The sequence below is a fragment of the Amyelois transitella genome, chromosome 19, assembly GCF_032362555.1.
Source record: "Amyelois transitella isolate CPQ chromosome 19, ilAmyTran1.1, whole genome shotgun sequence".
In the NCBI taxonomy this organism is placed as follows: domain Eukaryota; kingdom Metazoa; phylum Arthropoda; class Insecta; order Lepidoptera; family Pyralidae; genus Amyelois; species Amyelois transitella.
The window spans coordinates 2,592,601-2,620,048 of NC_083522.1; the positions used below are offsets into that span (position 1 = coordinate 2,592,601).

Sequence of the window (27,448 nt, forward strand, 5' to 3'; positions counted from 1 at the left end):
CCAGTTTTCAATAAAATATTTGATTTGATTTGAAACAAGATCCGATCGGGTTAGGTTCCCTGCAAACTTTGCGGAGGACGGACGGGAGTCGTTTCATGTGAAGATCTGACTTATTCTATCCAAAATCATGGTCCATTGTGCACCCCGACCTCCTCTCCAGAAAGGTGAAGATTTAACCGGGATTAAATCCAGAAGGTTGAAGAAAATGTTTGTGCAAATAAGAGGAAGGCGTAAAGATATATCTAGCAATAAACATGTAAACTTATAGTATTGTGGCGAAATCTATACGCCACAAGTCACAAAAATAAAATATACCTAAATCGCGCAATCAAAGATTTAACGGATTGGAGCTATATATACAACCTCCGACACAACATAGTCGTAGCCGCGGTTCCCCAGGCATAACACCTAGCCTGGCAGAAGATCTTCCCTTTGGTGGCGGTCGAGCCGAATCATCGCTCCCGCTACAGTATTGTAGTACTAGTAATGAATACATATAAGGTCTCAAAGTCATAACACAAGCATTACCCAACAAACGGCCAATAAAAACAATTGTAATATAAATCATAACGGGAATTACTTACGTGTCCACTTTGAAATTCAAATTGTCTCGGAAAACTGGTAGAAAGGCTACAAATAAATTGTGAGCGATCACTTTCTATGTGCGTACGGTACGTGATTTTCATATGGTGGCCAAACACACAAATTAGGTAGATTACGGAAAGTTAACTGGAATAACAAGTTTATATAAAATCTGTCTTATTAGGGTTAGGTTAAGGTTAGGATCAAATTGTCTACTTGTTTATCTGTGACTGGTCCCAGGGCCACAACCACAAGGGCCGAGCCAACATCTGTGGATGATAAGATTGTGAATCTGAACATTTAAAAAAGTGTCAATTCCGTCCTCTCATTATTTTGTGTCCATGCCGTGGATCAAATTATTATTATTTATTGTGTCTACAGTTGGATATCTCGAGTCTACACACCCCGGATTTTTGAGGGGCTTGAATTGGGATATAATTCCAATAAGTAGAGGCCTATAAGATAGTTTCAAATTGTCTTTTTACACCGTTTTTTCTTCATGAAAATATGTAATTTTTAATCCCTCATTTTTGATTATTCCCATTTTCACCCTCCATAATAGTGTTTCAAGCCCTGGACTTTCGTGGGTTGGGTAAATCAGGTTTTATATGAAGCATCTCTCGTCTTACCTCGGCAACATTTCTAGCCTAATCCATTATATTATGGTTACATTTATAGTTTTTCGATTATGTTTTCACTTACCGTAAGAACAGTGGAAATACATAAAAGTATAGTAAGTGCAATAAATACTATCCCTCCATCGTCACAGTCCCGCCTGGAAAGTTCACTTCCCTTGTAATTACGGCTCTGTCTCGCTCATTATGTGAAATGACACAGCGAGTTAGACTAAACGTTTCCTACGTTACTAGGTAGTTCCTTAGTCGCTTGTTTTATGCCTTTGAGGCAGTTGTAAATGTTACTTAAGAAAATCGTTAACGATTTTATTACTATGTGTTGTGCCGTGTTGTTCCCGGCACCAATATAAAATAAAAAAGAATAGAACCACTCCATCTCTCTCCCATGGGTGTCGTAAAAGGCGATTAAGGGATAAGCTTATAAACTTGGGATCCTTCTTATAGGCGATGGTATAGCAACCTGTTACTATTTGAATCTTAATTCTATCATTAAACTAACAGCTGAACGTGGCCTGCCAGTGTTTCAAAACTGCTGGCTCTGTCTACCCCGCAAGGGATATAGACGTGATTATATATATGTATGTAATCTTCTTATAGGCGATAGGCTTGCAACAGTCAGGTACCTGAATATGTTACCGTGTTCCAAAATGGATAAGGTCCCTTTGGGGGCTATTCACGAACCTTTGTCTCATTAGACAGACCCCTAGATCCCCTAGACTTTCCATCGGAACAACAAGATAAAACGAGGTTTTGTTATAATTCGGCATCTTTCATATTTCTTTAAATACTTAGTCGGTAGCGTTCTTGGAGACAGTCAAAAGGTTTTGGATTGACCCACATTGGTACCCAAATTAGGGACCATTATCAATGATCGCCTAATAACGATAAATTACTTTAACAACAATAATCTCTTGTACTTTCTCTCGAGTGACCATATTTTTTTCTCAAGTCATAACATTTACTGACATTAAGTTAGTTGTACTTTAGAAGATTAGTCAAGTTGCAATTTGCCGCGCTTTTTCAGATGTATGTGGGCTATAAAGTAAATTTTAATGTCACAGACTAACAAGCTATCTTTGCCACTATTTTTAAAACACACTACCTATTTTAAAAACAAAAGTTCCTTACTCTATAAATGCACAGATATAAAAAAATTGCAGAACATACGCAATTAGATGAGTATGGACTTCTGGAAAACCTTACAGATCATAATACTAACAAAAGACCAAAGTTTGAAATTATTATTTGATTGCGAAAATCAATATTAGTATTTCAAATTTTTTTTATAAAATTCCCACGTGTTTAGGGTTATCTAACGCTAAAAACACAACTGGCAATAACGTGAAACATAGAAAGTGACACATGAACGGTATTGTGGCCAAAATAAGTGCTATTAATTCAAAATAAGCCCGCAATACCCTGTGATTTGGCTCCATTGTCCGGGAAAATTACAACCTTGTGGGAAAGTGTCACACGTGTGGTGACTCAACCTTATTTTTAAAAGGAAAAGTTAAAGGTTACACTTGCCGTGGACTTGGATTTCGTTGGACTGTCTAAAAATTACAATACAAATACATTAACCTAAGGTTGATTTAAAAAACCCCACTTCAGTGACCTGTTGCATGAAGTACTATAGTTTTCACTTTGTCCCTGATATGGAAGTAGTATCGTTATATCACGTTTTTATCCCTTACGAGTTAGACAAGAGCCAGCAGTTTTGAAAAGACTGAAAGGCCACGTTCAACTATTCTTGTATGACGTTTTATCTGTCTTTATTGCAAAGTCTCTTAAAAGCCAAGGTATTAATAACATATTAAAGAAAGAAAATTTCCTTGTTGACAGGTTCGCGCCGGTGGTTGATGCTGACGCTCCAGGCGCTGCTGCTGGCGACCAGCAGCGGGAAGCATCACCCTCACAGGCGGTCCATGCCCACACAAGCGGTAATTACAGCATTGCCACTTTAATAAGTTACACCTACGTACCGTACCTGCGCAGAATTTTGTTTGGCGCGAAAATATTTTAGCGTATCAGTCTAAGAGGGCGCAATTTGAACCCGTGATCTGAACTGTCCGCTATTATAAGCGAAATAGCAGGAGAAATTTTATTTGTTGGATTTTACATTTGTAATAAGTACTTAGTATCATTATTAAACTGTTTCCTTTATCCAAGTACAATTGCAATGCAGTTATCGCTTCGGAATAAATTTAAAAATCATTTTACATTAGTCTACCTATGCTCCATCTATCTAGGGGCTAGCATGGCACGCCCGTCGACGTTCTTATGGCGCGGTAAACTATCGCTGTCCCGTGTCAAATGGAGCATAGGTACTAATATTAAATGATTTTTGAAATCGGTTCCAAAGCGATGACTGCATTGCAATTGTACATGGATAAAGGAAACAGTGTAATAATGATACTAAGTACTTAACGTTACATTTTATGATTGCTGAGACAGCAACACAATGCTATAAAAATCACGACAAACTTTCACTTGATTTGTTTTCAGACAATACCAGTATCAAAGAGCGGCTGGCGGCCTGTCATCGGCTCGGGGGGCGTCCTCTACGGAACCTTCGCGGGCGCTCACCAAAACCCCTCGTACAAAATACCAGTCCCAGTATTAGACTTTTATCCCTCATCGTCCCGTCCACTAGTGGCCAGAGACGCAACCAAACTAACATCAATAGCCCAGAGCTATAGACCAACAACTCTTAGAACCGTATCGGCAGCCCCTCCCGCTCCCCCCGCCAACCAACCAATCAACTCTTACCACAACCCTTTCGCTTTACCAAACAACGGGTTCACATACAAATACATCCAGAACTTTCCATTAGACAGCGTCTTGATCCGAAACCCGCAGAATCCATACGCCGCTCGCCCGGTTTTCTCTAAATACCCGGCGAAAATCAAACAGCCGTACCACAACACTGTGTTGCAGCAACTAACAAATATACAGCCGATACATTTCGGGCAATATCAGACGAGCAAGCCCCTGGATGTGTTTGGGAAGCCAGTGGAGGGCTACGCGAGGCCGACGGAGCCCAGTAAACAATCGCATGGCACGGAGATCTTTAAGCCCGAGGTGTACAAGTTGCCAGACAGCGACACGGCTTCGCAGTCGCTGACCCAGCAAGTGAAGACAGCTCAGCAGTCGTTCGTGGTCACCCCGAAGGCACCAGCTTATTCCCACTATGCATTCCAGGACGCCTTTCCACCGAGCATTTTAGGTGAGAACATTTTTGTATTTGAATACGATTATTTAAAGTGTATTTAAAATAAAACGATTTTTCTTACTTGTAATCATTACTGTAAAAAACTAAAATAGTAAACAATGATAGTACATATAATTAATTCTGTGTATGATAGTAAAAAGTTAAAATCAGTCAATATGAAACATTATGAGTGTATGGATGGAAAGTGGTAAATTTATTTATATTGGCAACAAGGTTACACACTAAAACACTCTACAAAGCTAACACAATATTTTTGTATCAAGATGAAGATTAACATAAATCATTCATAAATCATTCTTCCGTTCCAGGAACATTTGGCTCGTTTGGAGTCCAGTCAGTGAAAGCAAGAGACCCAGTATTCCCTAACACGAAGACCACCTATCTGCCTCCACAACCAACCAAGCAGACCATCTTCAACTCGTTCAGCTTCTCACCTTCATACAAACCTACTGTTGGTGTACTCAGTTCCACCACACCCAAACTGCAAACAACTTTGAATCAACTGAACTTTGCCTTTAACGACTACAAAACACCAACTCAACAGACAAAAGTCTCAGCAACTCCAGCTAAAATAGACCCTAATGCCCCGACAAAAGGCTCATTCAAACCAAGCCCGCAAGATCCATTCATCAAACACTTCCAAGCGGGCTACAATAAGGTGGCAGTGACCACATATAACCCAATTCAAGCCACGACTTTGGCTGGCAACTATTACGACTTCGCTTTCCCCTCGCAACAAAGTGCGCCTGTCCAAAACCAGAACTTCAATACATATGAAAATAAGAAACAAAAGATACACGACAGCTTCGCCGCTGGAGGGAACCAAGTTGTAAACCAAGTCCCTCAACACTTCACCAACCCACCCAAGCAAGACATAAACTCCGTAAGCAGCAGACCGACCTATGAAGTCATAGAAACTACGGATTCAGGCGACGATATCGTCACACACTCGTCACCCCCAGCGTGGACTTACCAGTCATACGATAATCTGAAATCAACAGAGCAGTCGGTGACGAAACACTATATTGATAGCATCTTCGGCCAGCCGACGACGACGACCGTGCCCGAACTTCCCGAGGAATATGCCATCGTGACCGAAGCCGACAAAGGCTATGAAAACTCTTTGATTTACGACGGCCACGTTGAATCTCAAAGCAGGCGGCCTCTGGGCGATGACTTCGAACCCATCGGTAAGCACAAACTGAAAGACTACTACTACAAGGTGTCGACAGCAACGTACGAAGATCATACAAGACGAACGAAGAAACCTACCGACGCTCCTAAGATTGAAGTTACCACAACTCACTTCGATATCACGCACGACAAAAACAATGAAAATCCAACTGAAGCTCTGCCTACGCTGCCTCCTAATAAGCATTTCAGACGTCCTAGTTCCCAAGAACCATTAGACAAGGATAAGATTCGGAAAAGGAATAAGAACAGGAGACGACGGCCTCCGCTAGCGAACATCAACAACACAAGCTCCACGACCCGAAAATATTATCAGACGACAACAGAGGCCCCGTTACTACAAACCACGGAACCTGAAGAATCTCATACATTTAAACCCCGCGTCCGGCCTTTCAAACTAAAAGGTCAACCTAATTTGACGACACCAAGCATCACGACGGACCTGACCACTAGCGCATTACCAACAATCTCACCGACGAATCCCACACTTGTCAAAAAGAAACTTGTTCGCCGACCGTTGACAACAACTACAGAAAGACTAGAAACTACAACTCAGATTTATAGAGACTCCGAAACTAGCAATGATTCACCAATAATGAAAATAGCTAATCGTCCCACGTACTCTAAGCTGTCACAATCTTATGAGTATAAATCCAGTGAAACGCCTGACTACACTCACAAGCAGGACGAGAAAGATACGCCAACTAGTGACATAGCTGTAAACTTAAGCGAGACAACAGCCCGTAATGAAGCAGATCAGGCCACTGCCTTTGCATTCCATAAAGATGTAAAACCAATTGAAGCTAAATTAGAAACTACTACGGATTCTGCCAAAGGAACCGAAGCACCTAGCGAAGTGACGAGTAATCGCGGTGAAACGCCGGGAAGAATACAAAGACCTAGACTGAAGAATAAGTTCAATCGACCGAAATTCAGCGTCAAGGATTATAGAAATCGGCTCAACTCAACGACAAGTACAACTGAGAAAACGGAATCGTCAACAAAATTAAGATTCCCACAGAGAAGGGTACCGGGCACTGAAAGCTATTTCAATACTGACGTTGAAGTAACTACTGAGAGAAGAAAGTTCATGCCCAAAGATCCGCGTCACAAGTCAGGTAACTACTCTGAAAATAATGAACAAGTTGAGAAAGAGATACACTCGATAAGACCACAGAGAAATAGACAAACGGCGGAACCCACTGAAGCAGTTACACAAAAAATATCCTCGCGTATTAGGAATAGCCAGCGCAGAACTAAACCGACAGAAGAGACTGAATCAAATCCTACGACTGTCCACAGCAAACGGCCTCTTAGGAAAAAGATAAAAGATTCAAGCGGAGAAGAGACACAAGATGTACCTGTCACTGAAACCACAGTGCACTACGACCACAAAAACGATTATACATCGGAAAGAACGCGGTCCGAGAGCGCAATAATGAAGATAGCTGACAAAAAGCACCAAGATCATCATTTGGAGCACATATTTGAACATTCCAAACGAGTGTCTGATCTGACGTTAGCAGCGAGCAAGGATTACAATACTCCCGGCATGTTCAAAACAGTTTCTTCGAACAGCCGGCGGATACCAAATTACTTCACGATAGCTACAGACGATCCTATTCTGCCCATCGAAGCATTCTTCCCACAGTTGAACCAAAAGAAGGAATCGTAATTTTCCTGAGTTATTTTAATTTTAAAACCAAATTATTTCCGATTGCCAAAGTACTCCTTAAGCTCAATAAGTACTTGTTGACTGCACAAATCACTTGTGATCTGAATTCATCACTTTTACGGTGTTCTTAATTTCAAATTAGTATTTTTTTTTGCATTTACATACCAAATATTGAAAGTGATGAATCAGAAGTATATAATTATACAAAATAGTTTCTCTAATGTATCTCAATGCGCTATGTTTTGTATATTTGTATGAGGGTGTTAGATTTTAATGAATATAATTTTTCTGTCAGATATGAACTGATGGAAGAATATTGGTGTTCACAATGTACACATTATTAAACATTATATATTTTATGTGTGAGTGAATGTGTGTGTGATGCTTAGCTTTGCGTGTCCGTGTTATGAAGAGACTAACTATTTATATTGTAGTTGATAATTTTGTAAATAAATAATTTTCTGAATAAAAGGTCTAGTATTTTCATAAATTTTAATAAACTATATAAATAACAATTATATCTTTTATCCCGCGGTTACCTCTTCGATGGGAATTTTAGACATTTTCTGTATACATTTGATGGCCGCTTGGTGAATTGTTTTATCCAAGGTGTCTGAAAATAATGCACAAAGTTAGACATCGTTCGAGGGATTTGGCAACGAATTTACATAAACATTTACAAACCGTTCGAGAATCCTCAACATTAACTCGACGATCTTTCTACATATTTAGAACTCTTCCGTTTCTGAGTGACTGACTGACTGACAACGCACAGCTGAATCCGCGAGGTTTAGAGAATTGAAAATTGGCATGTAGATATTTTGATTATAGACATCACTACATAGTATAAAACAAAGTCGCCCATTTTGTCTGTAGTCCCTTCGTATGCATAAAACTTTAAAACTACGCAACGGATTTTGATGCGGTTTTCACTAATAGAAAGAGTATTTTCTCCGACAGGTTTTTATATATAATTGAAATACATTGAAACTATATTAGCTGAGTTATAGCGATTTATGTCCAAGAAGTCAGAAAAAAAATCTAATTGAAGATTGCATTTGTGCGTGCGCCGCTTATACCGTTGGATACAAGTAAGAACAATGTATAGCAAAAACATTGGTCTTTATTAGTTCTACAAAAAAGTCCGCGATGACATATATCAAGCTTTTTTATTTAAGTCACAAAAACTACTTTTCTGTATTAAAAAATTGTTTAATTCGTTGGGTGATGTTTAACTGGTGATATAACCAATAATACATATATCCTTATCAAAATAAGTAAGTTCATCATCACGAGCATTTAATTTAGATTATTTTTGCAGTTTACAGTGTGTTATTTAGACATATAGTTTAGGAGATATCACGATATTAGTATTGCGGCACGGTACGGGCCGGCCGCGGCGGCGGGGGCAGCGTCCCTATAAATAGCGCGTCGGCGGCAGCGGCTCCCCATTAGCACTTTGAAATTAATATTTTTTCCAAAAACTGATAGGGGGGGCGATCAAAGAAGAGTCACAGAAACCAAAAAACATTTTAATATTTTAAACGCGGTTAAGGGAAAGAGAAGTTATTGTGAATTGAAAATTAGTATCCAATATGTGTTGGTGCGTTGACTGTATTTGTCGAAGTAGCGGGATACACGCAAACGAAGTTGCGCGGGTCAGCTAGTTTATCTATATAGATATACTAGCGACCCGCCCCGGCTTCGCACGGGTGCATAATTCGGAAAAAATTATACATAAAAACCTTCCTCTTGAATCACCTGTTACAAAAAACCGCATCAAAATCCGTTGCGTAATTTTAAAGATTTAAGCATACAGACAAACAGACTAAAATAGCGACTTTGTTTTATACTATGTAGTGATATGATAAGTAAGTATTGATAAAGATCCATCACAAAGATGACATTTAACTTACAAATCTTATGTTGTCCTTTGATCGGAAAACGCAGCCGCAAACTGATGGGGTTCGAGCATATGAACACGTAGGGGCTGTCGCTCTCACCGCCCGGGTACCTAGGAACAATCAATACTTACATTATGAAGTTTTGTGCCGTGTGGTTCCCGGCACCAATATAAAAAAAAATAGGACCACTCCATCTCTTTCCCATGGATGTCGTATATGGCGACTAAGGGATAGGTTTACAAACTTGGGATTCTTTTTGTTATTTGGGCGATGTACTAGCAATCTGTCACTATTTTAGTCTCAATTCTATCATTGAGCCGAACTGCTGAATATGGCCTATCAGTATTTCAAAATAGCTGGCTCTGTCTTCCCTGCAAAGGATATAGACGTGTTTATATGTAAAAATTAGATAAATCGTGTACATGTATTACATAATCACGTCTGTATATGCCTTGTGGTTTAGACAGAGCCAACAGACTTGAATGCTGAGAGGCCACATGTAGAACGTATAAATAAATTGTAAATGCTTACTTCTTCTGATATTCCTCTTGACTCAAACAATCGTCGACACTGACACACCCCAGCAGACAGCCGGTGGGGTAAAATGTAGGGAAATTCAGTTGCTTTTCTGTGAAACATAATATATAAATATAATATAGGTATGTTTTGTTTTGTTAAGACGAGGACGAAATAAAAAACAATATTCTCACTATTTAGGTGATATGAATAATGATATGATGTTTCATTCAGCCTTTTCAAGACTGTTGGCTCTGACTACCCCGCAAGGGATATAGACGTGACCATATGTATGTATGTTTCATTGGAATACATTTGTTTGTAATATATTTATTGCACAGAAATTTACAGTTACAAGATAATAATACATATGTACCTACCTAGTTATAAAATAAATAAATCACTTGCAATGGCGGACCTATACCATGAAGGGATCTCCTCCAGTCAACCGGCAAACAATATAGGATAAATAAAAAAAGCGGCAAGTCGTTGTGTTATTATCAATATTCAATATGTATTTGCGAACGGATGAAGTATTTCCGACGCTTTTTCAGCGGAACATTAAGTTCATCCATACTTTCGAAACCAAATCTCCAAACTGGTTCCGGTAAAAAAATGTTTCCTTATCTCGAAACTTCCAAATCATAATCTAATCTAACCTCCAAATGTGTGTGTGAGAGAGAGAGAGAGATGAGACTTGTAACTTAATTGATGTAATGTTTTTAATAATTAAACAAAATAATAATGTAACGAAAAAAACGCGCACAAATTTCGAGGCAATGATGTCAACAATGATTTGTTTTCTTTCAACCTGTTGGTATGCTCTGAATGTACATTTACCTGGATACAACAACCTGTACTGGTTCTCCAAAGCTGCGATGACGTCATGGTCGGGAGGCTTGGCCGTGGCGGCGATCCAGAGGCGACCCCGATGACTGGTGTACCAGGTGCGACCCTCGTGACTGATATACACATTATTATATTTATGTTTACATAAAAAAATTTGACAAAAAATAATCCATCCATGTGAATTCTAATGTTTTTACAGTGAGGGACACGGAAACTTGCTTGTTATTAGGATACAAACATATCTACCTATACTAAACTATACATACATAACATATTAAAACCAAAGTCAAACATACGTATTATTAATCACGTCTATATCCATTGCGGGGTAGACAACCAACAGTCTTAAAAAAAATTAAATACCACGTGCAGCTGTATGGATGGCTTAGTAATGAAATTATTAGCATTTTCCTTAGTGTTTAGATGACTGTTGACTCTGTCTATCCCGCAAGGAATATAGACGTGATTATATGTTATGTTGGTATTTTCAGTCCCTATAACGATATCCATGTATAACATGACTTATGTGGTCCTATTCTATGTTAGTGCCAGGAACCAGACAGTAAGTACCCATTTAATCCAAATTACTAATTCAGATTCTGTCTCAACTATTTTATAAGGGTTTAAAAAACTAACCACTCAGAAAGCGACAGTGTCCCACTCTCCCCTGGGGGAGCGAACGATCATCGAGGGCTGATGGTCAGCGACCACCGCCCGCCTCACGCTCAGGACACCGCGCCACGTCTCCTCATCGTGGTTAGTGAGGCCCCGCGTATTGCGAGCGTCTATGCGAAGAGCTTACTATAGAAATGATCCTATGAAGTAAGGTCTTGCCGGTGAACGATCACGCCGGGGTGGTCATTCTGAGCGAAAAAATCAGTATAGCGCGGACTAGAATCCGAGTAAACAGAACAGCGCCATCTATTGCTTGAGCGCGGAATCATTCATAGATGACGTCACACAGGTATTTCAGCACGCGTAACCACGTAAACATGGTGAATTACTTAACATAACACTACATAAAATAAATATCGTACCATAATAATAATTGTGATTTGGTAAAAAAGTCATATTAACTGATTGTCGTATTATTTGTATATCACTAACTAACGTAACCTTTTTATGAGTCGAAAATTATGCCAATATATATTATTTATATACATTATATATTATTACAATATATGTAAAGTTTATGTGAAAATAATTTTATTTTTACTTGTTGTCAACACTTCTACACTAATATTATAAAGAGGAAAACTTTGTTTGGTTGTAATGAATAGGCTCAAAAACTACTGGACCGATTTTAAAAATTCTTTCACCATTTGAAAGCTACATTATCCACGAGTAACATAGACTATATTTTATTTTGGAAAAAATAGGGTTCCGTAAAATATTTGGATTTTTCGGACACAAACTGAAAAAAATCAACCAAAAAGTTACTTATTTTGCGTACGCTGCCTAAACTACAAAAGATAGAACCATAAAATGTTTTAATTAATTGTAGATCTTATAAATATCTACAAAAAAGTCCGCGGCACACTATACCTATCTATGTCGAGTGAGGCACAACAACCACATTTTTATTTAAAAATCTTGAATTTTTTTTGGTCTACATTTAAACGCGTTTTTTTTACTCATGCTATTAATCCTTATCAAAATAAATAATTTCATCAATAAGTACAGTTTATGTAGATAATATTTGGTCTTTGAATGATTAAAATTGGACGTTTGGTTTTGATGTTGTGGTGAAATTTAAAGAGAAGCTCTATAATAATGTTATATAATTTATTTCAGAAAGTTATTTTTAAACGATGGCTTTTGTGATTTAACTGGCGGTACGAGATTCTTTTTTTTACCTTGAGTATTTAATTGCAGAATATAAATAATAGGTCACTTACACATATACGCCAAAAATTTTTTTTTGTAAAAGATAAAAGACACCAAGTTAATTTGTAGTAATTACTAAACAAGAAGACAAACAGATAGTCAGTCAATACATACAGTTTGATGCCTTCAACCAATAAGGACGCCCACGGCTGATGCATGGATAGGCAGCGACCGGAGTCACTCATCTCCAGGAGTTCCCCGTCCTGTACTCGCGGGTGGATCCCTGTATCGGCTTTTACGGCTGATGAGTATGCTCGGCTTTCTATAGTCGGCTCGAACTGGAATCAATAATGTAACGTTATTTTATAGAATGTAAAGAAGTCCTTAAAAAATGATAGCTTTTATATTGCACTGGTAGTGAAGAAAAAATGAATACCAGCTGCGTCTGTTTCCGTGCATATTATACAAATCAATCAAGGGAAATAAAATAACTTTTGATTATATTATAAAGACACCCAATATGTGACTTTAACCCTGTCTACCCCGTAAGGACTCAACATATAAACATAAAACGTCTTTATCCTTTACGGGGTAGATACAGCCAACAGTCTCAAAAGACTACTAGGCCCAGTTCAGCTAAATGGCTGAATGATGTAATTGAGATTCAAATAGCCATAGGTTGCTAAGCCATTGCCTAAAAGAATACCAAATTTAAATGTCTTCCCTTTGATAATTTTATTTCAATCTGCATGGAAAAAGAAGCAGCTGGAAGTACGGGGTCGAACAGTGAATTTAGCGCAGTATGTACCTGTAGCAAGGGGGCATTGACCCCCGGCGCCACGTCGCGGTCGGGCGCGGCCGCGAACAGCTGATGCGGCGCACGCGGCCCGCTGCGCCCCGCGGCGGACGATCCGCGCAGCTGATCGTGGTCCACTTCGTAATCGATTGTCGTGTCTTCTACGATTTGACGACCTGCAATCACATCAATAAATATGATATACATAATTATATGGAACAAGTAAAAAAAAAACTATGGATAGAACTCTGACAGTGCCGGCAGAAGTAAAAAAAAATATGAAGCAGAACCTTTGTAATTTTGTTTCTTACAAATACAAATACAAATACTTTATTTGCCATAAATGCGGTACAATTAAAGGTGTTACAAAGCATATACATGTCGCGCATTTAACCAGTCATGGCATGCAAAAATACAGAAAATTTAAATTAAATGAAAATTAAAATTGAAATGAAAATTAAATTAAAATAATGTCATATTAAATGTTCTTGTCAGAATTTATTTTTTATCGAAATATTCGTCAACAGTATAAAACGATTTTTCGATAAGCCACCGTTTTAATTTAGTTTTAAAGGCATTCAAAGATAGCGACTTTATATCCTCATTGAGGCCGTTGTATATTTTGACAGCCATTTGATAGCTATTTCTGCTTTTTACTTTTGTGGTTGAGATGAGTAGATTTAGTCTATTAGGATGTCTACAGCTATATTTGCTAGTGTCATTTCGTTTTTTAAAAAAGTTAGGGTTATTTTTGACAAATACACATAATTCGAATATATATAGGCATGGAACAGTCAATATTTTTAATTCTTTAAATAGAGGTTTGCATGATGTCAGAGGGTCTACGTTGCATATTGCTCTGATACACGCTTTTTGAGCTATAAGAGCACGTTCCATATCACAGGAATTTCCCCATATAAGAATGCCATATCGAAGAACGGATCCCACATAACCATGATATGCTTGTATGTATGTATGTCTTGTGATTATCAGTCTCGATGTTTTCTGTGTACATAAATTAGTTAATAAAAAAAAACTGACAACCATATGACATTCATATTTTTCGATGCTGCCACCAGAATAGTTTAGTGCGATTTTTAAACACGAATTTGTATATGATGTAATCAACGCCACCTAGCGGTAACGCGATGGCACTAATACAATTCCATCTAAACTAATGCCATTGAAACTATATCCACATACCGGCAAAATCAAAAGTCATCTTCTTCTGAAGCCTTGAAGCGTGCTTCTTCTCGTGCAGCTCCTGCTGGTACTGCTGGAGTTTCTGCCTCTCTGTAGAGTTCAACCACACACTGTTCGTGTTGAAATAGTCGCTATCGTCGTCGGTCACGTGGGTACGACGCTCGCTGAAACGATTAAGCATTTTTAACAAACCTATAACATTCCCAAATGTTCGTTTGTTGGTATCAAAGAATTGTTAGTAAGTATTCAAAAATGTTTTCTTTTTTTAGATAACAAACACCCTTTGGACTCGTTCTTGACTTGACATTTCATCTTTTAGCTGTAAAATTGTTAACTACGCTTCGGCTCATAGAAGATTCAATTTTAATGGTAGATTTACATTTGTTTTTTAATCCTTTCCCGGAAAGAAAGTTCGTTTTTACCTTGTCAAATTTTAACCCGATCTCTATGCAATATTGCATACATAAACTATCAAATTGCAAAAGATTAATTTCACAAAATTTTGATTAACACGATATGGTCTTACATCTTACCTGGTCCTGTCGTACTCCAAAAGCCTATTCCTGTGTGATAAAGCAGCCTCCCAGCCCTCGGGCCGACTCTTCTCTAACAGGGACTCCATCAGTTTAGCGCCTGCCTTCGTTTTAGAGTTCAACTCCTTTCGCTCCTCGGGTGTACAAACCTGAAATTATACTAATAAATAACAGAATCATACATAAAGTATGTAAAGTGGGAGGGACCAGACGAACATACCTTGATCAAATCAAGGACGTCCTTGCGGAAGGTCAGGTCAAGTGTACACTAGGCTTGCTTGAAGACAGTTATAAATGTGAATAGAGCAAAAGAAGTGTGCAGGGGTAGTGACAACTGGAAATATGTGCGCTCTAACTACCCCTCCGGAAATTCCCAGTCTTATGTATGTATCAGTATCACTATCACTATATTTTATAAAGTTACCATTTTCTATCTTTATGTACCTATGCCCTTACCTCATAAAGGTGTGGACATATTTTATTCCTAGTTAAAATATTTGATAGATGGTTTTCTAACGAAAGTTTATCTATAAATGCTACCCGTGCAAAGCCGGGGTGGTCCTTGTCAGCTGTCGCTAGAGACTGTCGCATAAATGTTTCCAGTTTCTCACTGTTTCTCAATGGGCAATACAGACCGTAATAGCAAAAACAAACCAGTTACAACATATATACAATATATATCTTATGACGTCGTTTTCCTTACAGGGTAGACAAAGCCAACCGCTAAATCAAATATGATAAATAAATTGGTGTTATTACCAGATTTCCGCAGAACAGACAAGGCCCGGAGCCCTCTTGCTTGCAGACAACCCTGCCGCACTGAAGGCAGTTGTTGATCAGCTCGTGCTTTGACGCTTGGCAGTCGCACCGGTGGCGACCTATAATTCATTATACATTACAGTTACTATGGAGATGTAACAAACATACTTACATTTATAATATTAGTTGGGATATTTTGTCTCATGAAGTGTGCATTCGTCCAAGATTTAGATTTAAGAGATCTTTGTAAATTGATGTCTGGTGAAAATGCTGCAGGGTTGTTTGTTCCGCCGCTTCTTCTACACATGCGCTTTAGAAGTGGTAGTAGTTATAATTAGATTTAAGTGATGTGACATCAATAAGTAAAACCTAGTATCCAATTTTTTAAATAAAACTATTCTATTCTAGACATGTGAACTTTGGTTCGAAAAGCAAGCATATTTAGAGATGGTTTTGGCTTAAGATCAGTTGACTGTAGAGTTGTTACTGTTAAGACTGCCATTTAATTTTTTTTTAATAAATAATTTTTAATGTCCACCATTTGAAAATTAGTTGGCTTGCATCCTGTCTGTTAGACATATAAGCCAACATGACCTTTTAATCTTTTCAAGACTGTTGGCTCTCTCTACCTCGCAAAAGATATAGACGTGATTATATAAGTGCTTTACTAAAATAATACTAACTTACTAACCTTTCAACAAAATGACTTGAGCGTTTTTCCCTTCCTGTGAGTAAAGGTTGACATACTTGGTCTTTTTCTTGGACTTGGTGTCAGCATCAATGGGAGGACAAGCTTCCACTGGACTCACCACATCTTGCTGTTTACCTTTCTTCTTCTTTTGCTGTTTTGTAGTGCCTTAAATACATTATCAAAACACCTATGTCAATTGATAAAAAAAAACCTATCAGTGTGGCAAGCTAAAGTAAGAAGTATATATACTAAAATAATAAAGTTATAATTTTTTTATAAAAATAAGATTATCCTAGTTCTTAACAAAAAATACTGTAAACAAGAAAAATACAATAATTTTGCGCGGGGCTACGCTGACCTGGGGCTACTACCATGGGAATTTCCCAAAAAAAGTAGCATTTGTTATTCCTAAATGTCTATTTTAACTGTGTAACAAATTTTATCATAATCAGTACAGTAGTTATTGGGTATATGTATTTGTTCTGAACATGCAAATATTTTATCTTTATTATTAATGTGGATTGTAAGTTTCTGATCCAGATTGGAGGATACACCCTCGAGACATATATGTTGCTAAAAAGTTGGATCAATACATCAATCATAAGCCCATACCTCCACCTTTTCCAGGAAACTTTCTTTTGGCCAGCTCCAAAAAGAAAGTTTTATGATGAGGATTATCAAAGTCCAGTAATGTTTTCATATACTCTTTCAAGTCATTCTCGTTTTCTATAGACAGAATATATCTGAAATCAAAACAAGTAACATAATTATTTCCCTCTACAATTATTATAATATATTTATACTAGAGCTCTTATAAAAATTTTGAACGTGTATTCTTAATCAAACAGAGATTAAAATACTTACTCTATCATATCATCCGGCACTTGAAAATCAAATATCTTCGATAATCCTTCAGTTAACCACTGGTCCATTTTTCTTATACTATTAAAATAAAATACAGAAATATTAAAATGCAAAAATTTCACAACTTGCGAAAGTAATTCATCATCTAAGAAATTGTACTTCATTCATCTGACAGGTAAACTTACCTATACCTACTTCATTTGACAGTTGATGAAACAGATGTTGTCTTGTCATTATCTACAATTGATTTATAGGTAGGTAGGTACCCACGTTGGACCGGTTGGCTCTACAAAATGACAGCTAGTTTTTGACACCATATGAAGCGCCCTAGATATAAAATAGTACACACATAAATTATTATAGGCGCTGAAATTCAATTTTTACTTTTACAAGACGTATTCTACTTTTCCACGGACTTATTTTCTTTGCATATTTTGTTGACGAACGTAATGTCAAAGTCGCTATTTGACAGACAGACTCACTCTCTGACAGCCATCATTCTGACAATGAAAAATCTAATGAAATCGACAATCCTAGAAGAAAAGAAAATTAATTAATTCATCTTTTTAAAAATATATTAACAGTTTTAAACAGGTAAAGAGTAATCCGATTAAATAGTTTCAATTTACATAGGTCACTTCACATTTAGGACATAGCCTAATCGGAGTTATTTTTGTCTTTTGTTTTGTTTACGTAATTTTATAACCTTATATTTTTTCTAATATTTACAAAACTGATATTTCAGGTCATCATGTCTCTTTCTCCATTCTTCCGTAGTCCTTTCACCGACCTTACGGGTGGCTTGATCTCCCATCAACTAATGGATCGTTGCATGAAAGAAGAAAGCCGATATATGGAATGTCTGGAAGCCTATGGCTTAGATCGCGGAGTCAAAAAGTGTGAGCACCTATTCAGCGATTTCCATGAATGTCAGACTTTGACAAAGCAGTTCAAGAGATTTGTGGTAATGTATAATACTCATCAGATAATCAAGAAATATCCTGAAAGTAGATAATGTTTCTAAATACCCAAGATTAAAATTGGCTTTAAATACCAATAAGTATGTTGATAGATAAGTCTGTTAACTTTCATTCGAGCACAGATGAATTTGGTATTACTAATAGTCTATACTGAACTCAATAACCTTATTTCGTCCTTGTTTCAGGCTATGCGAAATGAGCGAGACAGGCAGATAGCTGAGGGCAAGCTGAAGGGTGACCAGCAATATGTCACACCCAGGGTGGACAGTTACTAAACAGCTGTAGTTAATGTAAACAAAAAATAGTTGTTTTAAGTGAATATAATTTAATATAATCAAATCTTTTTTATTTTCACTGAAAAATCTTTTCAAATTAATCAGTAAAAGTGAATGACATTAATTTATCAAGAAGTTTAACAGGACAGACCCTAATGTAAATATCCCAGCCACTGTGCTGCTTTACAATATTTTGTTTTTAAAATTACTCCTGTGCCATTATTTTAAAATGGAATACAAAGTAGTTCTTCTATACATAATAACTATAATATAATAATGTAATTGTTTCTTATGTTTATCATTTCCGATGTTTTCTGCGTACTACATTGCTAAGTAAAAAAAAAAAAATTATAAAAAATTATTTATAGAGAATACTTACTTGTACCAAAAAAGATATAGAGAATAATTGAAATATATCTAGAGGTACTTTAATTGTTTCCTACGATTAGTGTACTAAGAGGGGTTATCAAAATTAACGGTATGACAAATTTATACGACCAGGTCGTAAAATTTGTAGTAATAGGTCAAAAAACGGAATCTTCGCGCGTTTTTCACGATATGCACATACATAATATACCTACTTAATTTTTTTTTTTGTTTGTTATGTCTTTATACCTACCTAACTATTGAACTCTGACGAGAGAAAATTAAAAAAAATCATAGTGTTTTAGAGCGATACATAATGACGTTTACGCCTTGTCACTTAGAAAAAATATAAAGGAACTAATACTAATTTATTGATTTCTTAATGGCTCAAACAATCTCGCCTTTTATACGGTCGCCGTTCACGGATATCACCGGTGGCCTGGTGTCCCATCAACTTCTAGATCGCTGCGCGAAACAAGAGATGGCTTTCATGGACTGCCTCGAGGCTTACGGCCTGGACCGCGGTCTGAAGAAGTGCCAGGCCCTATTCGAGGATTTCCATGAGTGCCAAACTTACTGCAAGCAGTTGAAGCGTTTCACAGTTAGTACGCTTTTATCCGGTTGGCAGATGACTGAAGACATTTCGCTTCGTTTTACGTCTTGCTACTTTTGCTTTCTTATCGAGGGGGAATGGTCAAATACGGGTTTTACTCCTAGATTTAAGAAATCGGAATATAAGAAGACTTGGAAGTTTTATCGCAACTGATGTTATTTTGCTCCATCGGTAACCCAAGTTTTTGAAACTGAAATGCAGCACAGAAACTACATTTTGCCATATCTATTCTTTTATTTTTTCGCCGATGTAAAGCAAGCTCGTCGGTTTAGAGGACTCTTGACTTGACTTTTCTTCAGAACGTTAAAGAAACCCCGGGCTCCTCTCACGAGAGGTCGCAACCAGAACAAACGCCAGAAGAATCGTTTCCCCTCCGGCAAAGAGGCATGATGTTTTGTGTTGGTACCATTCTTCTCTCGTTGTTCTTGGCTGCTTTTTCTTGTGGAAGGACCCTGAGGTCCGCCTTTTACCCAACTAATGATAATTGTACGTTTGTCTGTCAGGCCATGCGTCGGGAACGCGACCGTCAGATCGCCTGCGGCAAGCTGTGCAATGATAACAAGTATGTGTCACCGAGAATCGACAGTTACTAGATTTGATGTTATGAATTTAATATACAGAGATAGTTTCTAGATTCAGACGTCTTTTTCATTGTCTGCTAGCTTTTGCCCGCGACTTCGCAAATATAAAGAGGTACCTACTGAACATGAAAAAGGCAAAAGAACATGAAATCGGCCCACCCCAATGTTTATTCCAGATAATAGGAAGCCTGTTTTTTTTTTTAAATCATATGAGTAGTAGGAGTACATTGCTTAGGCTCCAGGCTTGATGATGTTATTTTTATACACAAGCGGAACCACGGGTGAAACTAGTAAACACGACACAAAAACTTGCAAAGAGTAGCGTATTAATAAATGTCAATAAAAAACTATATCAAACGTTAAGTAATACAGTTCAATAACTCTAGACGACCTTCATGGTGCAGCGGTCAATAGCTAGGTTACCTACATGTTCCGGGTTTGACCAGTTACATTCTCATGTGCGCATTAGATATAAAAATAAAGAAATAATATACAAAGAGAGTGTGAACGGAAACGTTGGAAGGGGAACGAATAGAGTAACGTACGATATGTCAATCAATCATTAGACCAACTGGCGACCATGCATGGTGAGGGTAATGAATGAACAAATGTGGATGAAGCGAAAGAAGTATGTAGGGATCTCAGAAAAAGAAGTTATTTACGTTATTAGGTAAACTAGTTAGGCTAAGCTCAAAGTAAGTTTAAGCCTTGGGTGTTATTTATTGGGATACTGACTCAACGGTACTATATTTTCCCAAGTCAATCAGAAAATGTTAATTTTCCATCGTGATTTCAGAATTAATGAAATTTGTTCGATATTGTGGTCGTGGTCAAAGGTTACGGCCATGACCACAATCTTGGATTAAAGCTCTTCAATCTCTCTAAAACTCTCAGATTTAAACTTATTGTCTTGTTAATGTATGAGAATCTACAACCTGAATGTGCAGGTTTTATCACGATGTTTTCCCTCATTGTTTAAACGTTGGATAGCAGATCAAACTGAAGTAACTACTTACAAAATACAGAAAAGTTGAGTGTCAAGGACCGTGATACTAACCCTTCCCGTTTTCATGTCATGACTTCCTTGCCCGCGAAATGATTTGATCCTGTTATAGTCGTCACGTCTCTATACCTTACGATGTAGACTGAACTGATAGTTTCAAAAATACTTGAAAAGCCACTTTTTTATAGTCCACTTAATATAGAGTCCTCAAAAGTCACATGAAAGTCATTTCGAAGTTACATTCATTAATTAAATAGTTTTGCAGCCTTGACGTCAACCCTCCTTGGGAAAGCTTTTGTGTTAAATGTTAAAATTTACATATGGACGTCCAATAACCCCAGACGGACCAGACAGACAGACAGATGGAAGTCGTGCCATCTCCAAGGGGTCACCTTGTCCACGTCCCATTTTTATGCAATTTTATAAATTCGCCAGGGTCAATTAGTTTAGCGAACTTATAGAGCGCGAAAGGTTAAAATTTTGACATTGGCTGAATGTCGATAAATCTTGGCGACCAGACGCTAGTAATGGGTTTATTTAAACATCAATATACCTGAGAGAGCGTCGGTGGTCGAAGCAGTAAGGTTAAAATGCGTGTGGCGCAAAAAGGCTTATATTCATTAGTTTAAATACTAACTGATGCTCTTACGGTGAGGGAAAACATCGTAAGGAAACCTGTACATTCAGACAACTGGATGTGTAACTATGATCGTTCCAATGCGGGTTTGGTTCCCCTGCAAAGATTGCGGTGGTCAGACGGGAGACGCTTCGTGTAAAAAACCATCCATCATTCCAAGATCCATGGCCAAAGGCATACCCTGGGCTCCTCTCCAGAGTGGTGAGGATGCACCTGGACTAAAGCCAGGAGAAAGATTGCGTTACTTATTGATTGATTGAAAGACAACGATTCTATTATAGTAGCAATTGAAAAACTGGTCTACTACCTATGACTAATCCAGAAAGGGTTATGGATAACATATAAATAATACAGGCATTAAATGCAGATGGAACAATAGTCCGCTAGTTTCCAGTCGCTCGGTGACCAGTAACATAATTCGAACGCCCAAAATAAAATAATGGTACCTACGTTACGTACGAGTTTAATACCTGTATTTTTATAAATACCTAGTTTAATGTTTAAAAATAATACGCGAATGTTTAAAATTAGTGCGAAAGTTTAAATTTGTGGTTAGATAAGTCAGGATGATACACAGAGTGACGACAGTGACGATGTGACAGCCAAAACAACTTAATTGATATTACGAAAGACATTTCTTCCGCGTTATTTAAAGTCAAAAATAACATCACTGACCAAAAATAAATCTCTTATCGTGATCGGTCATACCTAATTACGTAAGATTGCTTTAAAATAAGTTAATTTTCAAAGAAGAGAAAAAAAAAACTACTTGGTTAAGGATTTAGATTACAGAGTCTATCCGGCGCAAACGCAATCAATAAATTGATAAGAGCTGTAACACACACAGCAAACTATTTTTATTAACGCACGAAAAATAAATTAAATATACCAACTCAATCGAATGATCAGTGATTACTACGCGTTAATTATTTTTGTCTTTTGAAAAAAAGAAACTTTCCTACATTATTTCTTTCGTATTTAATTTTTTTTTTTAATTTAAGAGCTTACTCTTGTCTATGGAGTTAAGTGTAGCTACCTCCATTCATCTATTTTCTCTGTTAATTTTTATACTTATAAGTATGTTGTAACGTTTACTTTTTACTTTATTTGATCAAACTATACCTAGAGTTTTTGTAATGTATTTTTTCTTTACTTTTTATTATACTTTTAATTACACCCTTATCATTAAAATTAGTGCTGTGATACTGTTTACTGTACTGTACATTACATTCATATATTTTCAAGCCCTTTTTTAGAAACCGCTTGTCTGTTAAAGACCTTATAATTTTTTCTCGGCGCAAACTTAAAGTCACGGCCGGTCGGATACGTTTTTGCACGGAATTTTGGCGCCAAAGTACATTATAATCAATCATTTATTGTACCCGTGTCGATATTAATAAGTAGCAATTATACTTACCTACGCAAATGAGGACTACGTGACTGGTTTTTATCGTATTTAAGAGATCGATCCATTGCGCCGTTTACTTGATATATTTGAAATTGCTTTATTTATGAGGGGCCCGGATAGGTGGATGCAACGGAATATCGGCATAGACGTCGTCGTCTGATTCCAGAAACCAGAAATAAGATTAAGATTTTTTTTCACTGGAAAGCACATAGGTAGTTACTTAAGAACTAAGATTTTCATAATTGTATGTCAATACTTAGCACGTCAAACGATATTTCTTTTCAAAATCCTAATTATTATAAATAAAATTAATTTAATAAATTAAATTAATAATCATCAGTCTAATCTAGACTAGCATATATGCTACTCTAGATTAGACTTTACATCTGGGTATTAAAGACATAAATAAAAGCTAAGCATACGAAATAATTCACGGTTAGCCGAATCATAGCAATCAATTGAATTAAAAAAATGTCACGCATGTAACAATCTGTAACAAAACTAAGTTTAATTTAATTCTTTATTAGCTGACCAGGAATTATAGTTCATCGACCGTGAGCAATGAAAAATATCCGAAGGTTGTACCTGATCACACCAAGGTAACGATATCGTTGCCCCAGCATTAGAAAAAAAATTAAATAATTTTAGTGTCTTACGGAACTGCTGGAGGTCAGCGACCCGAGATCATTGAAGTACCTACTTATTTACATAAATTCGGTTTGATTTTTAACTTTAATTTTATTAAGGGTAACGCCCCATAAAAATTAATTTTATTCAAGCTTAATAGTAGTTTTCGTATGATAAAACTACTAAATGGTAAAAAAACTTCAATCAACTATTTAAAGTAGACTTTTCACGTGTTAACTCTGTCTCATCAAGGCTCTTCATTACAAACGACGAGATGATGAGAGAATCTTAATTCATCATTAATTAAAAAAAAAAATTTTGTGTTGATAAAAATCTGAAATAACGATAAAATTAGGTCATACCTATACTACCATACCATACCTATTTTATTCTACAAAAAATACTCGACCTTTCGATTTCGAGCCAAAAACGACAAATTTTTAATTTGTGCCCACCGCTCAGAATTAAATGAAAAATGATATTATTTTCTGTACATATTTAATTTTTTTTTTAAATCAATTTTATTTAATTATAAACATAAAAACCCAATAAGTACAATTTACATTAACAATATATACTTACTTATCTAGTTTCATCAAATAAATCGAAGCTAGTTTTCCAAACATCGGAACACGCTTATTTCATAAAAGGATTAATTGCATCACACAAGATAAGAATTCAAACTTTGAAATATCTACTTAGGTATGCAAGTATTATTAATCACATATTATTTTTATTATTACAAAATAGCTTTTTTTGTATGTTGTATGCAATCCTATACCTACCTACGCGATGTTTGAAGTCAGCTGAAATGCATTAGAATAACCATAGACTGCAAGTTATACGCAAATAGAAGGTAGATTTAGCAGTTAGTTACATAAAAATACATACAGATACCAGGAATTGCAAACATGTTGTAAACTAACTTTGGGACCACCTGCCCTGCCTGGTCAACGGTCTTTTCATGGAGTTTTTACCCAGGGTTGACTGTAGGAAGGTTAATCCTAAAAGGCTTAGAGGATTAAGAGGGCGACAACCTCGGGCCACGAACTCCGAGGAATTCGAACAGATTTAAAATTAATCAGGTAACAAATATTTAAAACAAAATCAGTTGTTCGACAAATAGTTAGGTATTGAGTCAGAGAGGCACCCGGAGTCCGGAGTAGGTGGAACAATTTTGTATGATGGTGTAATCAGTAGTTCGCATGTTCAAAATGTAATGCCGTTTGATTGAATGTGATTTGTTGAGAGAAAAGACGTTAATCATGAATAGCACTATCCTATTCTAACACAGTAATATAGGATGGCTGCATCTACTTTTGTCGATCAATCAAAGATGTTTTTTTTTCGTAATATATCCAATTTACTTACATTCAAAAGGCTATGTTCAGCTGTATGGCTAAAGTATGGAATTATTAAACTTTCCTTTAGTCGCTTTAACGATATCCATGGAAAATGATATGTAGTGGTCCTATCCTTAAGTTCCGGGAACCACACGGCACTTTTACCTACATGACATTGAATATAGTATGAGCAGTATGAGCATCCGGAACGGACCTTCAGCGCTGTTCAAGGATAACCGAATTAATCATGTATGCCTTGCGCCTGAACAACAAGTTAAATATTCTTCTTTTTAAAAATTCACTGTTCTGTTGACTTATCGATTTTTCATCAATTTATCGTTACAGATTATCGGTAATCGTTAGAGACTCGACGGTGATATATACTCGGAAAACTTAATGATTATAACTTTATAATAATGACTGTAAATAAATTATAGAAATGAATTTAATGTAAAAGACATAAACGAGCCTCGCCTTTTAATGTTTTGTTAATTTAAAAGCAAATCTTTTCAAAATTTATATCGTGCAACTTTAAATCAAATAATATTTTTCATGATATATAATTAATAACTTTAAATAATATTATCAATACTTACATAGTAATAATTAAGAAATACTTTTCGCTAATTTAAATTTACACTATCTATACTTACTTAGATACTAATATTATAAAAAGAAAACATTTTAATTTTGTGTTATAACGTTCATTCCTTATTAAGAAAACTTAAAAAAGGACTAAACCGATATTGATGATATTTGCCACAAAGGGGGAAGAATTTATTTTCCACATAAGCTTAAGCAAAATCATTGCCACAAAAGGAACGAAAGGAACAAAAAGTTCAATAGGTACCACGCAAAAATTTGTAAGTTATTATTTTATTAATTGACGGTCTCTGTGGCGCAGCTGAAGTGCGCTTGGCTGTGACACCGAAGGTCCATGTTCGTATCCCGGCCATATAATGATGAGAAACGAACTTTTTTCAAATAGCCTGGGTATTGGCTTTTCACTTTACAATTGTTATTTATTATAAAATACGGTATCTTTGAATTAGTATTTTGTAGCACAAGTTTCGAACTTACTTATGTACCTATATATAATATTATTTTATTGAGATTCAAATTATGACTACCCTATCGCCTAAAAAAGCATCCCATGTTTATTAGCCTTTCCCTTGATTGCCTTTTACAATGTGCACGGTTGTAGAAGCAGCCGGTATACTTCCAGACCAGCATAAGGAAGCTTATATTAGATAGTTTCTAATAGGTATTGACAGGTAAGTTTCCATCGTGGAAATATAGTCGCTAAATGGGCCACTAGTTTTGTTGTGTACCTGCTTATCATTCATAGACTTGGTAATGTGCGCGACTAAGGAAACAAATAGGCAGGGAAGTGGAATTGTATGGTAGAGACGGTAAATATTCGCAAAATTATATCGAAGTTATACTTACAGCGAACGATAACAGGATAAAGCGGTCAAATGTTACCAAACGCCCTGTAACCAAAAAAGTGTCGCTGTTCGCTTTTTATTATGACGTGAAACGGAACAGCGATAGCTATAAAAATGCGCGATAAAAACGGCGTCGCGCGTGCCATGCAACGAGGGCTGGATCTAGAAATTAGAAATTTGGCATTAACTTCCCTATATGAACTAGAGGTGCATTCAAAGGGGATTTCCCGTAAATTGAAACTAACAGGATTTGTTGTTTTATGAGGGCGAAACCGCGGACGCACATTATTCTGAATTTTCTAATTGCGACGATTCTAATGTTATAGAAAATTTGTAGAAGTATAAAAAATGCGGGCTTCCGTGATTTTATATTGTCTACCTCAGATTGTTGCTGATTGAACAGTAACAGGTTAAGACAGTTTTTGGACTATTTATTGATGGACTAGTTGAAGAAACATTACCAAAACTACAAAGATTCAACTGGTCATTTTGATTTCTCCTATATTACTTTACGCTTGTTTTATGATAAACAACAAATTAAGTAACTCTTTCTTTTTGGAAATCGGTTAAAAATATTACTGAAGGCCAGAAATCGGGACACCTACTATAGAATTATAATTTCAAAATCTAGTGTTTTTTGTTAGCTCGCGACGGACGACGGTTAAATATGTACATACATAAAAAACGATCACTGACTGACCATGTCGAGAGTTAGAGCTAAGTATTCAGATAATTTTGGTTTTCTGTATTTCATGACTAGTCGTTGCCCGCGACTACGTCCGCCTTGAAACCTTATCAAATTTTAAATTATTATGTTATTTCAATGTCTGGGCTATTGCAGTTAGTAGGTATATAAATTTTGCTTGCTTTTGAAAAAATAAATAATTATATGTGTGACACGGTGTCCGTC

General features: G+C 36.6%; 4 protein-coding genes and 1 non-coding gene across 5 annotated transcripts; 3 read left to right on the plus strand and 2 right to left on the minus strand.

Moving 5' to 3' along the window:
- Nucleotides 1-2,579: 2,579 nt before the first annotated feature.
- LOC132902879 (mucin-2-like) lies at nt 2,580-7,352 on the plus strand. The gene is made up of 4 exons (XM_060949732.1): nt 2,580-2,586; nt 3,060-3,157; nt 3,723-4,443; nt 4,758-7,352. Exons 1-4 carry the CDS (start codon nt 2,580-2,582, stop codon nt 7,313-7,315), a joined length of 3,384 nt encoding a protein of 1,127 aa, XP_060805715.1. The 3' UTR covers nt 7,316-7,352.
- A 441-nt stretch (nt 7,353-7,793) lies between these two features.
- LOC106137239 (activating signal cointegrator 1) lies at nt 7,794-17,435 on the minus strand. Its single transcript, XM_013338038.2, has 12 exons — nt 17,258-17,435; nt 17,006-17,136; nt 16,394-16,558; nt 15,703-15,821; nt 14,944-15,092; nt 14,411-14,574; nt 13,220-13,383; nt 12,586-12,749; nt 10,576-10,697; nt 9,751-9,847; nt 9,232-9,329; nt 7,794-7,928 (listed from the first exon to the last, which is right to left on the minus strand). The coding sequence occupies exons 1-12, from the start codon at nt 17,419-17,421 to the stop codon at nt 7,840-7,842; spliced, it is 1,626 nt and encodes a 541-aa protein (XP_013193492.1). The 5' UTR covers nt 17,422-17,435; the 3' UTR covers nt 7,794-7,839.
- On the minus strand, nt 11,219-11,416 carry LOC132902907 (small nucleolar RNA U3). Its single transcript, XR_009657280.1, has one exon. It is a non-coding gene; the product is annotated as a small nucleolar RNA U3 (small nucleolar RNA).
- A 293-nt stretch (nt 17,436-17,728) lies between the features above and the next one.
- LOC106137253 (NADH dehydrogenase [ubiquinone] iron-sulfur protein 5) lies at nt 17,729-18,576 on the plus strand. Its single transcript, XM_013338054.2, has 3 exons — nt 17,729-17,851; nt 18,003-18,221; nt 18,423-18,576. Exons 2-3 carry the CDS (start codon nt 18,009-18,011, stop codon nt 18,510-18,512), a joined length of 303 nt encoding a protein of 100 aa, XP_013193508.1. The 5' UTR covers nt 17,729-17,851; nt 18,003-18,008; the 3' UTR covers nt 18,513-18,576.
- Nucleotides 18,577-19,260: 684 nt separating this feature from the next.
- On the plus strand, nt 19,261-20,084 carry LOC106137257 (NADH dehydrogenase [ubiquinone] iron-sulfur protein 5). The gene is made up of 2 exons (XM_013338058.1): nt 19,261-19,479; nt 19,995-20,084. Exons 1-2 carry the CDS (start codon nt 19,261-19,263, stop codon nt 20,082-20,084), a joined length of 309 nt encoding a protein of 102 aa, XP_013193512.1.
- The last annotated feature ends 7,364 nt before the right edge of the window (nt 20,085-27,448 follow it).

What these genes read in the sequence shown, in the direction of transcription:
- LOC132902879 (XM_060949732.1), top strand. An exon ending in GGTCCATGCCCACACAAGCG is followed by an intron (nt 3,158 to 3,722) that starts GTAATTACAGCA and finishes ATTTGTTTTCAG; the next exon opens with ACAATACCAGTATCAAAGAG. An exon ending in CTTTCCACCGAGCATTTTAG is followed by an intron (nt 4,444 to 4,757) that starts GTGAGAACATTT and finishes CTTCCGTTCCAG; the next exon opens with GAACATTTGGCTCGTTTGGA.
- LOC106137239 (XM_013338038.2), bottom strand. Translation starts at nt 17,421, where the DNA reads ATGAAGTACAATTTCTTAGATGATGAATTACTTTCGCAAGTTGTGAAA. An exon ending in GTGCCGGATGATATGATAGA is followed by an intron (nt 17,137 to 17,257) that starts GTAAGTATTTTA and finishes TTTTGATTTCAG; the next exon opens with ATATATTCTGTCTATAGAAA. An exon ending in GTCTGTTCTGCGGAAATCTG is followed by an intron (nt 15,093 to 15,702) that starts GTAATAACACCA and finishes GTATAATTTCAG; the next exon opens with GTTTGTACACCCGAGGAGCG.
- LOC106137253 (XM_013338054.2), top strand. Translation starts at nt 18,009, where the DNA reads ATGTCTCTTTCTCCATTCTTCCGTAGTCCTTTCACCGACCTTACGGGT. An exon ending in AGCAGTTCAAGAGATTTGTG is followed by an intron (nt 18,222 to 18,422) that starts GTAATGTATAAT and finishes TCCTTGTTTCAG; the next exon opens with GCTATGCGAAATGAGCGAGA.
- LOC106137257 (XM_013338058.1), top strand. Translation starts at nt 19,261, where the DNA reads ATGGCTCAAACAATCTCGCCTTTTATACGGTCGCCGTTCACGGATATC. An exon ending in AGCAGTTGAAGCGTTTCACA is followed by an intron (nt 19,480 to 19,994) that starts GTTAGTACGCTT and finishes TTTGTCTGTCAG; the next exon opens with GCCATGCGTCGGGAACGCGA.